Consider the following 14,906-nt stretch of genomic DNA (forward strand, 5'->3'; position numbering starts at 1 on the left):
TGTTTAGAACTTTTGTCTACAACAGAAACCATGCTATTAAGTAACTTATTAGAAGAATCATGGCATGAGATTTAGGGTTTAAAGCCAAAATGAAAAAACGTGCAACCATACCTATTAGTCATTGATTCATTAAGATTGTGATAAAAGCATACTTATTGGAGCAGCTCTATTTCAACTCATTATGCCTTCCAATAACAGTTTGTGTTCCTGAATCAAGCTCTTTTCTTTTTCGTCCCGTTAGAAACAACAACTAATTCTATTATTATTACTTTTACACAAATTTAATAAATAAAAAAGTGAATCAATAGGCACATACACTAGTAATACTAATTATAATAAACATGAAATCGAATCTTTAATGAATATCGGCATCCTTGTGTCATCACATCAAGTATAGAAACAACATTCTCTAGCAGTTGCAGCCAAGTACCTCCCTAGACGTGGTTGAAATCTCATCTGAGCGGTGCCACCCTGATCAATCCATAAGAGAATTGCCAATTAACACATTAAAGTGAATACATCATCACTTTAATAAACAACAAAACTAAACAGTGATTAAAAAAAGGTAAATAAAAGTAGCCTACTACTATATGCTTCATAGAAAAAAAAAAGATAACTGAGGACTAGGATTCTACCTTGAAGACTCTTGCACAACTTCCATTATTTATGCTCCAATATTATATCTCGCCGTCACCATCACAATTCATATATAACAGGTTAACAACCACCATTAAAAAAAAAGGGAGAGAGGGGGTGTTTATAGAATGGAAAAATTTCTGGAGCTGCAATTAGAACATATCTCTTAGAAAGGTCACGAGTATGCCAGGTGTCCGACCTGGAGAGAGACTATCACTGCTTTTACATGCTTTGTTCAGCACCACCAGAGGTGATTGAATTCTCCATAACAATCCTGAAAGAAATTAAACATAATTTATCAATCACAAGACTAACTGTTACAATTTACTCAATAGGATGCAAGAAGTACAAGTTGGGGAATCCAAAGCAATTCCACTATCTTAATCAATCAAACTGTTATGAAGTTTCAAATGTAGATGATGCAAAAGAATACTTGAAGACCAGAAATGCAATGGATATTGTAGGAATCAACCAGGAAGAACAGGTATAGGATCATCACATTTGTGCATCAAATTTTATTATTTCAATGAAGCATTGATTTCTTTCTATACATATATTTAATTTAACAAAATTTTCTTACACAGGATGCTATCTTTCGTGTGGTCGCCGCAATCCTCCACCTTGGTAACATTGACTTTGTCAAAGGGACTGAAGTTGATTCTTCCAAACTGAAAGATGAAAAACCACTCTTCCATCGGACAGCTACAGAGTTGTTCATGTAAAAATCATAGATCCATCCACAAATGCTTCTAGTTTCAGTGTTTCACCTTTAGTGTCCTTTAACTCACCATTTGACACAGATACTTTTTAAAGGGATTGCATATCGCTACACAGTATCCACGGAAACCAATCATACAGTGATGTTAACCCTAAGAAAGGTTTAATAACCAAATACCTGGAATTCTATAAAATCAACAAGAGTGTTGCAGCCTAATATCCTGATTTCATCTATTCGAGACTATTCTAGAAGAGTCCGAATTATCGCTAATAAACTACTGGCATATAGTGGCTTGCAAAATAAGAGTATCACTTGCATACTATTACATATTCTGATTATTTGAAATAGAATGAAGTGGCAATCCAACAATCAAAATCAAATGTACCAAAGCTTTATAGTACAGCAAAAATTGGCTGTCTAAGACTGGTTCAAAACATTTGCCAAACTAAAAAAAAAAGTAAAACCACTCATTAGGAGGAAATTTATCAGAATAATGACAATTAGTTTAATTACTATATATGTGCCACTGAACTTACATCTGCTCCTTACATGACGATAAGAATTTCCTATATATGCACAAGACAAATTTATTTGAAGGATTTAAGTATTGCACAGCACATGGCCAGTTGGGAATCTATTCAGGAGATTCTAATTAGGCATTACAAAAGCAATACATTTTTTATGCAAGTTATGTTCAATTAAGTTAATTGCCAAAAAAATTAGACCACTATATGTATATCATTTAGCATGAATTTAAGAAATTAATACCACTGAGCCTGGAACTGGAGAATCTGTGTGCAAAATGGAAGAATCTCCTCATTGTTTTCTATCAGAAGAAAGAAAACCTTGGCAGGAGCATCAGCAACTCTGAAAGCTTCTGCGGTTGCCCGTACTAACCACAAGCTAGGGAAAACACTGAAAATTCAACACAAGAAACTCAGAAAAGACGCACATCATAATGATGAAAGTGAAAATAGAAAGAAAAGAAAAAATACACAGTACATACAGTTGTTTCTGAACATGTTTAGGCCTCGAATCTCAAAGCATAGCATTATATGCTAGCGACCTGAAAAAGCATATTTAATAAGCACATACACTTGACCCTCTCAAAGAACATATATACATCCTAAATACATTCCTCAATTTCCCCAATTTGAGAATAGAATTAGCTTCCTAAGATTACGGAGGAGAAAAAACCCCTAATCTGAGACATGATTACAGCGAGCAGTGAGGATTACAGCAGAGACGGCTCAAGCAGAGTTAAATTTCCGGAATAGCGGCGGTAGCCTCCAACAACTCCGGTGAGCTTCCTCAACGACAGTGGTGGCAGGAGCTTCGACGGTGCTAACCGAGGCTTGACGGCGGCAAGAACAGCGGCGGTCGAAGCTCAGCAGCAACGGAGACCAGGCGCGGCGGCGACTCCACACGCGATGGTGACAATGACGGCTTCGCCTCCTTCGCGCGCGCTCTTTCTTCTCCGTCCGTGGCTATGGTTCGCGGTCCCTTCCGTTCGCAGTTCTGTTTCTGACGCGGCTCAAGGATGATCGGCGGCGACGACCAGATCTCCAGCGACGGCTAGAGGATGCACGACGGTGCCTTCTCCCTCCCAGTCCTGGCTTGCGCTCGAACTCTCTCCCATGGCTCCCTCCGCGAACGCTTTCTCTCTCTCTCTCCACGGTTCGACAATGACGCGACGGCGGCGGTAAGGCCCAGCGCGCCAGTGCGGTCTTCTTCTCCGCTCTCCTCTGCTTTTCCCATATCTCTCTCTCTCCGGTGATGGTGGTGCGGCGGCAAGACGCAGCACGGTCCCTCCTCCCTTCCCGATCTCCCTTCTCCCTCGGACTCCCCCCTTTCTTCTTTCTTCGTTTCTAATTGTTGGAGTTAGGGTTTCTAATTGAAAATAGGGCTTGCAATTTTGTTTTGAACTCTAAGAATTTAAATAAGTAAATCAGTAAATAATATATAAATTATAAAGATGTATTTTGTATTAAGTTAAAAAAAGAAAAAAGTATTTTTTGTTAAAATATTTGGAAAAAAAGTCAAAATTTGAGAGAAAAAATTTTAATTTATTTTTGGCAACATTTATAATAAGACGTTTATTAAAAATTTAAGAATAACACTTATAAAGTGTAATATATAAATATCACAAATGTTGCTTATTTAATTTACAAAAGCAACACTTTTTATTTGTACTCTTAATTGATCAAAAGGAACATTTATGGTCTGTTATTAAAAAAGAGTTGCAAAAACTTTATTTTTATGTAACAAATATTAAGTGTTGTCTTTAATTAGTTTAGATAACATTTTTTGAGTGTTATTTGCAATATATGTTACAATAGCTAAGAAATGTTGTAGTAAATAATACTCACACAACACTTGAATAAAAAAATATAAATTTAATAAGGTAAAAATTTGCATGCAGTTTGTCTTCATGCATGTAAAGTTAATAATTAAAAATTATTAGATAATTTCATATATTTGACTAAATTAATATTTAATAATTTTTAACTCTCAACTTTATATAAAGATAACTACATATGAGTTGTCACTATTAATATCGATCAAATTAAACAATCACTTTGTTATTTTAGATAGTTTTGTCATACATCTTTATAAAAAAAAAGTCATAAATAATTATTTAGATGTTTGTTTTTGGTTTGAGAAACCTTGGTAACTTGGTAAGGGTGTGCAAAACCTAGACGGAGTTGAAATTTAACCTAGATTTAAAGTATATTTTGTTGATTTAGATTTGTCAATTTTTTTGGCATTTATTTTGTATCTGGATTAGGATTATGTTTTGAATCAAATTATTTGAAATATATTGGATAAAATACTAGGGTTGAGCTTGAATCTATTAAATACTATCGTCTATACAAAATACAATTCTTAAGCATCGTGAAAAAATAATAGTAATAAATTATTAAGTATGATTTAATTTTTTTAAAAAATTATTTAATATTTAGTTTAGTATAATAAAAGTCCGGTCCAACTTAAATATTAATGATTTTTAATATCTAAAAAATAAATAATAATACTAAAAAAATCTGATAAAGATGTTATTACTAATATTTTTAATTAAATAAAATTTTTCAAATCGTATAAAATAGATTTTTTTCTTTTTGTGACCATTTTTCTTGATTTATTTGGTATTAATTCTTTTTGTTTTAACTGCTACAACTGAAAGATCTTTTTCAGCTATGAATATTGTAAATGACTCAAAAACAAAATGAAATATGAATTTGTTGCTAATTTTATTTTAATTATATTGAAAAGAAAATTGCTGAAAAATTTGACACAAATTCTATTATCCATGAATTTGATGATACGAAAAATCAACCACTTCGTTAGTAAAATACACACATATTTTTTGCACTTAAAAATATATTCTCTATTGATATATTTTTATAATACATCTTACATTATATAATTTTTTGTATAATTTTTTAATATTATATATATTATTAGCCCCCACAATAATATTTCTAAATCCGTCTCTGTATGCACATGCGCACACATAAATCAAACAACATACTATAACTTACGTTGTCAATACTCATGTAAAGTATGAACAGTACGGTCTAGTCTGGTTAAAAATAAGTTTATCTGCTTTCTTTCGCTTCAATTTCATTAATACTGTGTGTAAAATTACAAAAAATAATTTATTTTATTTATTTCACAGGCATGGTGACTACAAAATTGTGTGTCTGCAAAATTGAGAAATACTACGTATAATGATAAATATTTATATTTTGACGTGAGGTGATAAATATAAGATTTTTAGTGATGTTAATAATTGAAAATACTTAGATGACAATTTTGTCAAATATGTTAAATAATAATCTAACATGTCTTAATTATTAATTTTACAAGAAGATAATTGTACGTAAGTTGTTACTAAAATTTTTTTATTTATTTAAAAAAAAACAAGAAATATTTTCTCTTCAAAGGTTATTAAGATATTAGATAATGTCAAATGAATTGTAGTTATATATATCTAACAATATTTTTGTTTCTTTATGTTTATGATCTAATATACATTAAAAAGAATACTGTATTTCATTATAACAATTGAGTCTCTAATCAATCGGTTGGAGTAGTAAATCTCATACTCTAAAATCGTAGCTAAGAAATGATTTTGCAGTACATATATATACCCCATGGAAAATTAGAAATATTGTTAATTAACTCAATTTGGTACCTAAAATTAACCTATGTCATTTCCAATTTTTTTTTGTCAAAATAATAGCATAAGTCAAAATTCTTATAACAAAAAACACATAATAAATAAGTAAACAATAATTTAGAAATAATTTTACTTATTAAAGTGGTCGTAGGTACTATCCCTTTCTCTCTCGCATTTTCATTTTCATTTTCAACTCCGATTCTTCGAATTACTTTAATTGTTAAAAAGAAGAATCGGATATTCCTGCAGCAAGAATAAAATGTGAAAGATTCTAGTGTTTGAATCATCTAACTTTTTTCACCTTTGATGTATAATTTGGCCACGGAATTTAAGATTCTGATGAAGTGATGTGATGTGTAACACAATAAAAGTGTTCGTGCTATAGCCTATAGGTATAATACTTTCTACATACATACATACATACGTATATATGTGTTTTATGTAGAAAAATACTCAAAAATTATTAAAATTTATTATTTTTTATAATAATTTTTAATTATTAATTCAATTTTTTAATTTAATAATATATTTTTAGTTCATATTTTTAAATATTGATAACTAAAAATAAATAATAAATTTTGATAATTTCTTAATATATATTTTTTTAAATTTTGTAATTTTACAAGAAATTTAGCTTCTAAATTGATCCAATGCAATTGTATTTATTTATTTTTTTAAAACAGAAAATTAATAAATTCTCCAAAATATTTGATTCAGTGATTAAGAACTGCGATTGTTTATATTGTTGTGTGTACAAGCTTGCACCATTTCACATATGAATTAACACTCTATTCTTTGCATGCACCTAAGAGTTAATATATGTTGACTTTCTTCAAATAGAATAAATAAAATAATTAAAATTGATCAAACTGTGATTTTCAATTATAAGAATCACCCAACACGGTTTATTATATTCGTCACTGAAAATTAAATATATATTGTTTCAGAATTTAACAAAATTATCAAGTATTAGTAATTTAGATATTTTAGAGTAACTTATTTCACTTGAAAGATTTTTGTTTTAGGCTTGAAGGCTAGTCTAACTGCATAATTTGATATTGTCATGTTTATTTTTTTAAGTTTTTGAAGATAAGATAACAGTAGAGAAAATAAAGAGGCAGACAATAAAGAGTGTGCTAAGTTATCTGATCCAACAGTAATATATTAGTTTATTTCGCAGTTAAAAATTCATGAGTTTTTGCCTGTAATATAGAATTTTAGAGAAGAACAATAAGATTCTTAAAATAAAAAAATCTCCAGGTTAATAAAATAAATCAAACTAAAATATTAGATTTTAAAAAAATTCACTATACAATTAGCGGCGGTTTAAAACCGCTACAAATAAAAACCATGTAAAACGCAACAATCAAATTGCGGCGGTTTAAGAATATCGCAAATAAAATCTTAAATATCTTTGATGGAACTACTTGAACTTGAGAATGGAGGTTGAATCAAGTTGGCTCAAAATTAACTTTTCAAGCTCTGTTTTTGCAGAAGCTAAATATGCAGGAGATTTTTTTCGTTTTGTCTCATACTAAGAAATAAAACAAAGAACGAAAGAAGAGATAGAGGCTAACATGTATCCTGGTTCGGTTTCTAAGTGCCATGAAATCTACATCCAGTCTCCACCACAACTATGGTTGAATTTTCACTATAATCAAACAGATTACAAACACCAATATTAATGAATTACAACCCAATTCATCTAATATTTTCTACTAAGCTTTTTACCCCAAAGCCTAGCAACCCAAGTGCTGTCCCAACTTGAAAGGAGAACCTAGCCAGATTCAGAAACACCTAGTGTTATCCCAACTTGGCAAGAAAAATTTGAAGATTCAATTTACCACCAAGTGCTATCCCAACTTGGCAATGGGATCTAAACCTTAGTTCACAGAAACCAAACTAAACAGAAAGAATTCATTTAATTTTTTCATGCATCTCTCTTGCCTCTTCTCTCATGACTTTTTCAACTCACATATTTAGCATTTTCTCAATACAAAAATGACACAAGATAGCCATAACAAAAAATCAGAAATTAAGCACTAGTAGAAAAAAAAGAATTCAGCTCAAGTGTGAATAGATTATGCTCTGAATTTGCTCTCTTTTTCTTGTCTTCAAATGTTGGAATGAGATCTCTTTTATATCTTCAGCTTGCTCTCCAATTTGTCTCTTCCATTTTCTTGTCCCAGCTATCCGTTGGAGCTGTCTCAGCTGTCATGCAGTCCTTGCTCCATTTTGCTCCACTATCGCTGCTTGTTGGAGGGTCTGATCCACCAACCTCTATTGTTCTTGGAGTTGCTGCCTTCCTTGGTATGCAAAGCACTTTCATTTTTGAGCCATTTTCACTGTTGTCCATAGTTCTGCGTTTTTGTTTTGCTCTTCCAAATTTTACTTATGATCTTCTGCATTTTGATTTGCTGATGTCCTTTGTGTAGTTGCATTGTCCTTGTGTTTGTTGCTTTGCTAGAGTCACAGCTGTCCTTGTTGTGTTGTTAATTCCCTTTTGTTTCTGCTGTCTTTCATTTTTCATAATGAAGACAAATGCCCATTTATCACTTTGCAAATGTAGAGCCTTCTTCCTTTGCACTTTTTGCTTATCGGTGCTTGTTTAAAAGCTTTGGACTTATACCTTGAATTTATGCATTTAAAGAATACTTTTAGCAACATGTTGGGTTGAGAATTGAATAACGGACTGTTGCTTTGAAGCTGTGACATATAAGGTTGCTGAAGCAACGTTAACTTGGGCTGAAACACATGTAAATGGGCCTGAATCACTTAGCACACACATTAAATCAACTTGGATTTTTCACCCAATAAATATTTATCATCATTTGTTTATAAACCCAAAATCAATCTAACTCAACAGTCTCTTTGTGATATAGCGGCGGTTTATAACTGCCACTAAGCTGACCGACACAAAATATTTGATTTGCGGCGGTTATGTCAGCGTTTGCTAGAAACCACCGTAGAATGTCATCTCCACACCCTTATGCACTGCGGTTGCTATGTCGCTGGCATTATGTTTAGCGGCGGTTTAAAACCATCGCAAATCGATAATTAACCCGCCACTATTCTCTGTTCGTCTTGTAGTGTGGCTAATAAATTATTACATATACAAAACAACACTTATACTTAAACTGATGAACAAATTTACCACTCGAACAACTCAAATTAGTTTAACTACATTTACATATACAATGCAAGTAATTAAACATAAGTTTTGAATAAAAATAATATATTTACGTATGAGTTTAGAAAAAAAAATTATTTTTCCTTTATATTTGTACGAATCAATAAACATAATCCATTAATTTTATAGAAACTAATCCAATCACACGTGAAGTTTACCCTTTGGTTAACATTAGAAGTTAATCAAATTCTTTTTCCAATTTTATCCTCGAGTCTCTTTCAATTTTCTCCATCCACTTGCTATTCATTCTCTAACCCTCCATCATCATTTCTTCCAGCCCCACTCTCCAACCATCACACACAACAACAAAACAACAACAAGATTCTATTTATTATGCCTTTTTTAATTTTTCATTTTAGAGAATCTGAACCCTTTTCGCCGCATGTTCGATATATTAGAATTTAGAAGAAAGGAAATAAGAAAAAATGAAAAATAACTTGCGGTGGTCTCACAATACATTTTGCCTCATCATTCATCTTTATCTCTTCTGTTGACTTTATTGCTTATATATATAAGGGAATCCAGATTCTGGGAGAAAAAAAAAAGCTAATATAAAGGGAGATTCTATTTAATAAATAAGTTCTTTTTTCTTACGAAAATACAAAGAGCCAAATTGATCTATAAAAAATTATTTGATCTCTAAATTGATTCTTCAAAAAATTAGATTAATTAAAATCGTTCTCAAAAGATTTAAAGTTAATTACGTTAATTCTTCCGTTTATTCTGTCACTAATGATATTAAATTTTATTGACATGGTACGTTAGTTTTGATAAAACTGAGGTATTGACTGATAAAATAGAAGACAGTCAGATACAATATTATTTGAATCACTGAAGAGGCTGTAACTTATGGAGGCAGCAGTTGTTCGAACCGACATGGAAGCTGAGACGCGTAGAAGAGAAAGAGAGTATGTGACTGCCGGGTTGGATTGTTGGGTTAGGCTCCGGTTTTTTAATGGTTTGGGTATGTATGTGGGCCTGAATCCTAACAAAAAAAAAGTGTTTCACGTCAGCAAAACTTAATGTCATTAGTGACACAATAGACGAAAGAATTAACGTGATTAATTTTAAATTTTTCGAGAACGATTTTAATTAATTTAATCTTTCGAAAATTAATTTAGAGATTAGATAATTTTTCATGAACCAATCTAACTATTTACTTGAAATATAAAATACTACAAGATTAAGTTTATGTATTTGGTGATTAATAAACACATTTGACTAAATTATTAATAATTTTTATTTCTAAGTAATATGTGTTATATTAATATAAAAAAAATGTTATGTTTGACTAAAATAACATATATATATATAATATTTGACTAAATTATTTAATAATTTATATTAAATAATTTAATTAAATAAAATATTATATATATATATATATATAAATTTATTATTAAATTAATTTTAATATATATTATTTAATTTATTTTTAATATATATTTTATATTTTTACATGTATATAGGAATTGTATATATATAGGAATAGTTAATTTTTTATATATGGCTAGCATGCATGGTTGCGTATTTATTACCCCTGCCATGGTTATAACCATTCGTTTATAATTGGATCCCATGCATCATGTTGGTAACCAAATAACCAGTGATGAGATTCATCAGAATTTTATGGGATATGCACCTTTTTCTTTCTTGTTTATTCTCTTTTATTGCGGCTAATATAATGTTACATCTACATCAGCAAAAGTCAAATAATATAAATATTAATATATATTATATTAATATTTAGTCAAATAGTATAAATTATTTAATAATTTTTAATTATTATTTTCACAAAATGACATTTTTATTAATCATCGATTTTTTAACACATAAGAAAGTCACATATAGTTGAACTCAAAATACTTGTAGTTCTCAATATAGATAAGAAAATTTGTTGTAGTTATGTATTTTCGTAAAGGCACAGTAATTATGATATCACATTATTGGGGTTCATATAATATTTAAAACTCAAGAAATATTTGGTTCAAGAATCAATATTTAATAATAAGCATTGTGATTTATTTTTTTCTTCTTTTTTATATATTTGAACTAACCCAATATTATTAGTTATGAAGACTAAATAATTTAGCAGAGTAATAATCGTATATTATTTATTATTACATATTAATTATTTTTAAGCTACAACAAGAATAAAATATCCTTTATTTATTGCCAGTTTGCCACACCCATATTTAAAAAATTATACTACTTAATTTTAAATTTACCTATTGTTACGTTACACCTAGTTCTAATTTAATAATTTGTGTTGAAATTAATATATTTTAAATTTTTTAACATATTTTCTTTTCGTTTGAACTAACACTATTCAATAATTCTTCATTTTTCACTAAAAATATTATCTCTTAACATTTTTCAAATTCCGAAAATGTGGTCCTCCAACTTTAAAGAGAAACTAATGTGAGATGAAAGTGATGTGAAGAGAAACTTGACAGCAGCTACATCTTCTTGATCTTGATCTTAATTTCTTGATCTATATACTCTATTAAACTTGATTGGGTTTTTATTTGTCTTGTTTATTTTGGTGGATGTAACACTCAACGGTAATCGAAGAATGTTTCTTGCATCAAAATGATGCAACAACTTTTCAATTAAAAAAAAAGTATTTATTCACTAAACTTTTTTGCCCATAACTTTTTAGTAAAGTATAGTTTTTTTTTTCTTAAAGTAATTAGTATAGTGTAATTTATTATTGTATTCTCTTTTTTCTTTTTAGTAATTAGTAATTAATATAATGTAGTTTATATCATGTGAGATCAATATTATCATTTAATGGATCAAATTAACAACGACAAATGACATAGAAAAGAAGAAAACCTTTAAATGTTAGTACAGAAAAACCAAAACAAACTTTTTTTTTGAAAATATTTGGCGATAAAAAAAATCACGTAAAAATAGTCAAAATTTGTCTTATTTAAAATTTATTAATTATCACAACAATTAATGAATATCTATTTTTTTTTCTTCTTAGCATTATCACTTTTTTTATGAGGAGCACAACAAAAACATAGGGAACACTCATATAAAGATGCTTATATCATCTTTTGTTAAAGATGTTTTGGTGTTATATTTTAATTGGTTTATTTATAATTTATTCGGTGTTCCTCGTCACACATTATTAAATTCTTTAAAAAATTTTCTTTTCAAAAATAATAAAAAATATTTAAAATAGACTAAAACAAAAAAGTAATAAATTAATTATTAGATTTTTTTCTAAAATTGTTTATATAAAAAAATATGCCACAATTAATATTATATATATATATATATATAATTTTTTTAAATAAAATTTATCATATGAGTTATACTGATAGATCAAACCTCTTAAAATTTTGATAAATAAAAAAATAATTAATTTATATTCGTACGATATATGAAACAATTACTATATTATTATTATATTATTGATTAAAATTTATGTTTGGCTTCTTAGACATGTTTCATGTTTGGCTTGTTCAAATTAAAGCAAAATGATTCATTAATGTTCTATTGTAGGCCCATCTATCCAACATGGGGTTTTTATGAAAATATTTATTTTTTAAATACCATTAAATAATTTTGAGCAATTGATGAGGTCTTTGTGAAATTCATACAAAACCGGATAACAAAGCACCAACTTATTTTATTTTTGTTTTTACACTGGAGGCTCTAAGGCCCACTAACTTGTGTTAAAAGTACCACGTGTGAGTACTTGGTATATCCAAATTTGCCTCCACTTGCTACAATCCACAATTTGCAAACCGGTCCTTGTTTTTCTGGTTATCTTCAATTATTCCCTAATTCCTGGTCCTTCAAAGTCTGGATTATTCTTCATTCCCCACCAAAAAAAGCTCCCTATAAGAATTATGTATTTGAACAATTCCGAATGTATGCAATGCATAGTTAGTTTAGGGTTCACATGTATCCACGTGCGCTACAGTGTATATGCGTGACAAAGTATATATACTATACTTTTTTTGAGCATGTTTGGAATCATTAAAATAAGACACTCTTTTACCAAAAATATGCATGTTTCAATCAAAATCATTAAAACTAATAATTCAATTTAAAAAGTATTTTTAAGTAAAAACAATATTTTAAAACTTACAATTATAAGTAAAAAGTTTTATTTTTTAAGATTATAATGGTTTTTATTAATTTGATTTCAAGTATAAAACATTAAATAATATACAGAATTATTTTATATCTATTCTGTAATTATACACTTATAAAAGTGGTTTCTTAGATTATTTTAAAATCATTATTTCAGCTAAAGTATTTAAATATAAACTGATTGTCACAAAATCAATGATTTAAAAATACATACAAATAAAATTATTTAAAGAAATTTCATTTTTCAGCATTTCCAAACACGAATAACATTATTTTTCTTTTCTTTCTTTCTTTTTTTTTTCATTATTGGTATTCAATACAAAACACAAAAAGGAGAATGAATGGGGACCAATCCTACACACCCTTTGAAACTATAAATAGCCCCATGTATATATGTTATACCAAATATAATAAACTCGTAGAATAACACAAAAACAATTTAATTATTATTAGTTTTGCACTATATCAAAGTTCCAAGCCATGCCACTTGTTAGTAAGGACCCTCTTGTAGTTGGGCGTGTGATTGGGGATGTTTTAGACCCCTTTGAAACTTCTATTTCAATTAGAGTTTCTTACAATAATAGAGATGTTTGCAATGGCTGTGAATTCAAGCCTTCTCAAGTTATCCACCAACCAAGAGTAGTCATTGGTGGAGATGACCTCAGGAACCTCTACACTCTGGTAATTTACTACCATCTTTCTTTAGACACGTGTTATGTTAAACAGTTTAGTCAAATAATATTTGACGTTTTTCAACTATTTTCAGATGAAGATGAGACTTAAGCACGTGTTATGTTAAGTAGTTTAGTCAAACATGTCGAATTATTAACAATTCTTAATACGTGTATAGACTATAGATTTTGTATCTCATTCCTCTTCCGTTGAATTTGGTATTTTATTTATTTGAAAAAAAAAAGCAATATGTCAAAACTTTTGGAATTAAAAATACTTCTCTCGTTTCTATAGTAATTATTGTCTAATATAACATTTTCATTTGTTAGATATAAAACTGCTAATGTACTTTAACAATAGCTAAAGCCTGCTGCCAAGAATTGAAAGAAAAATAGTTTATGACATGTGATTATATATGTTTAAAAAACAACAAATTAAAGTGATTTTAATGACTTAATAAATTCCTCTTTGATTTTACTTACAGGTTGCAGTGAATCCAGATGCCCCTAGCCCAAGCGACCCTAGTTTGAGGGAATATCTACATTGGTGAGTCACAATAATTGTGGTGCAAAATTTGTGCACTAATTAATAAAGAAGACTAATGGTACATGGTTAAATAAAGGTTACGCCTAGGTTTTAAGGTTTATCAAAACTACACTTATACCAATCCTTTGACTTCTTTCTTTTGATTGACTTCAGGCTGGTAACTGATATTCCCGCCACAACTGGACCTAGTTTTGGTACGTGAGATTGTTGTTTATTTATTTGGTGTAATCTCATTAACATAAAAATTGGCCATTTAGGTATAGTATACTATATAATACATGGACCATGCGTTTAAACTGAGCAGTAGCTATGTGCATATGGGAATCCAGCGTGCACGCCAGGACCATGTCTTTTGAAAATATATATATACAAATTAAATGAGTTTTCAAGAAGATATAATGTAATTAGTAACAATTTTAACAACAGTTAAACAGGTAATTTATTTAATTAATAAGGTTACTAATGAGATGGAATGAATACAAATATACAATTATGTTACAGGTAATGAGGTGGTAGCATATGAAAGTCCACGACCAACATCTGGGATTCATCGAATCGTGTTTGTGTTATTTCGTCAATTGGGTAAGGAGAAGGTTTATGCCCCTGGTTGGCGCCAAAACTTCAACACCAGAGAATTTGCCGAACTATACAATCGTGGTTCGCCTGTTGCTGCTCTCTATTATAACATCCAAAGGGAGAATGGTTCTGGTGGCAGGAGGTTATATTGATCATCATCATAATTACATAAATAATAATAATAATAATCAACAATAATAAATTACTACTTTCTTTTCGGTTCAAACTCAATATAGCTGTATGCATAAATTGAACCCAACCTAGGCTACTGC

The 14,906-nt window shown here is 29.5% G+C and overlaps 2 protein-coding genes across 2 annotated transcripts; both read left to right on the forward strand.

Moving 5' to 3' along the window:
- Positions 1 to 819: 819 nt before the first annotated feature.
- Positions 820 to 1,358, forward strand: LOC130957785 (myosin-12-like). The gene is made up of 3 exons (XM_057884629.1): positions 820 to 886; positions 972 to 1,120; positions 1,221 to 1,358. The coding sequence occupies exons 1-3, from the start codon at positions 820 to 822 to the stop codon at positions 1,356 to 1,358; spliced, it is 354 nt and encodes a 117-aa protein (XP_057740612.1).
- Positions 1,359 to 13,261: 11,903 nt separating this feature from the next.
- LOC130957895 (protein HEADING DATE 3A-like) lies at positions 13,262 to 14,796 on the forward strand. Its single transcript, XM_057884736.1, has 4 exons — positions 13,262 to 13,521; positions 13,997 to 14,058; positions 14,212 to 14,252; positions 14,560 to 14,796. Exons 1-4 carry the CDS (start codon positions 13,321 to 13,323, stop codon positions 14,784 to 14,786), a joined length of 531 nt encoding a protein of 176 aa, XP_057740719.1. The 5' UTR covers positions 13,262 to 13,320; the 3' UTR covers positions 14,787 to 14,796.
- The last annotated feature ends 110 nt before the right edge of the window (positions 14,797 to 14,906 follow it).

The sequence above is a fragment of the Arachis stenosperma genome, chromosome 10 (assembly GCF_014773155.1).
Source record: "Arachis stenosperma cultivar V10309 chromosome 10, arast.V10309.gnm1.PFL2, whole genome shotgun sequence".
Classification (NCBI taxonomy): Eukaryota; Viridiplantae; Streptophyta; class Magnoliopsida; order Fabales; family Fabaceae; genus Arachis; species Arachis stenosperma.

Bases quoted from the DNA above. Each gene is read 5' to 3' on its own strand.
- LOC130957785 (XM_057884629.1), top strand. From the start codon at position 820: ATGCCAGGTGTCCGACCTGGAGAGAGACTATCACTGCTTTTACATGCT. The intron at 887-971 runs GTGATTGAATTC...TTTACTCAATAG, and splicing joins TTTGTTCAGCACCACCAGAG to GATGCAAGAAGTACAAGTTG. The intron at 1,121-1,220 runs GTATAGGATCAT...TTTCTTACACAG, and splicing joins GAATCAACCAGGAAGAACAG to GATGCTATCTTTCGTGTGGT.
- LOC130957895 (XM_057884736.1), top strand. From the start codon at position 13,321: ATGCCACTTGTTAGTAAGGACCCTCTTGTAGTTGGGCGTGTGATTGGG. The intron at 13,522-13,996 runs GTAATTTACTAC...TTTTACTTACAG, and splicing joins TCAGGAACCTCTACACTCTG to GTTGCAGTGAATCCAGATGC. The intron at 14,253-14,559 runs GTACGTGAGATT...ATTATGTTACAG, and splicing joins CACAACTGGACCTAGTTTTG to GTAATGAGGTGGTAGCATAT.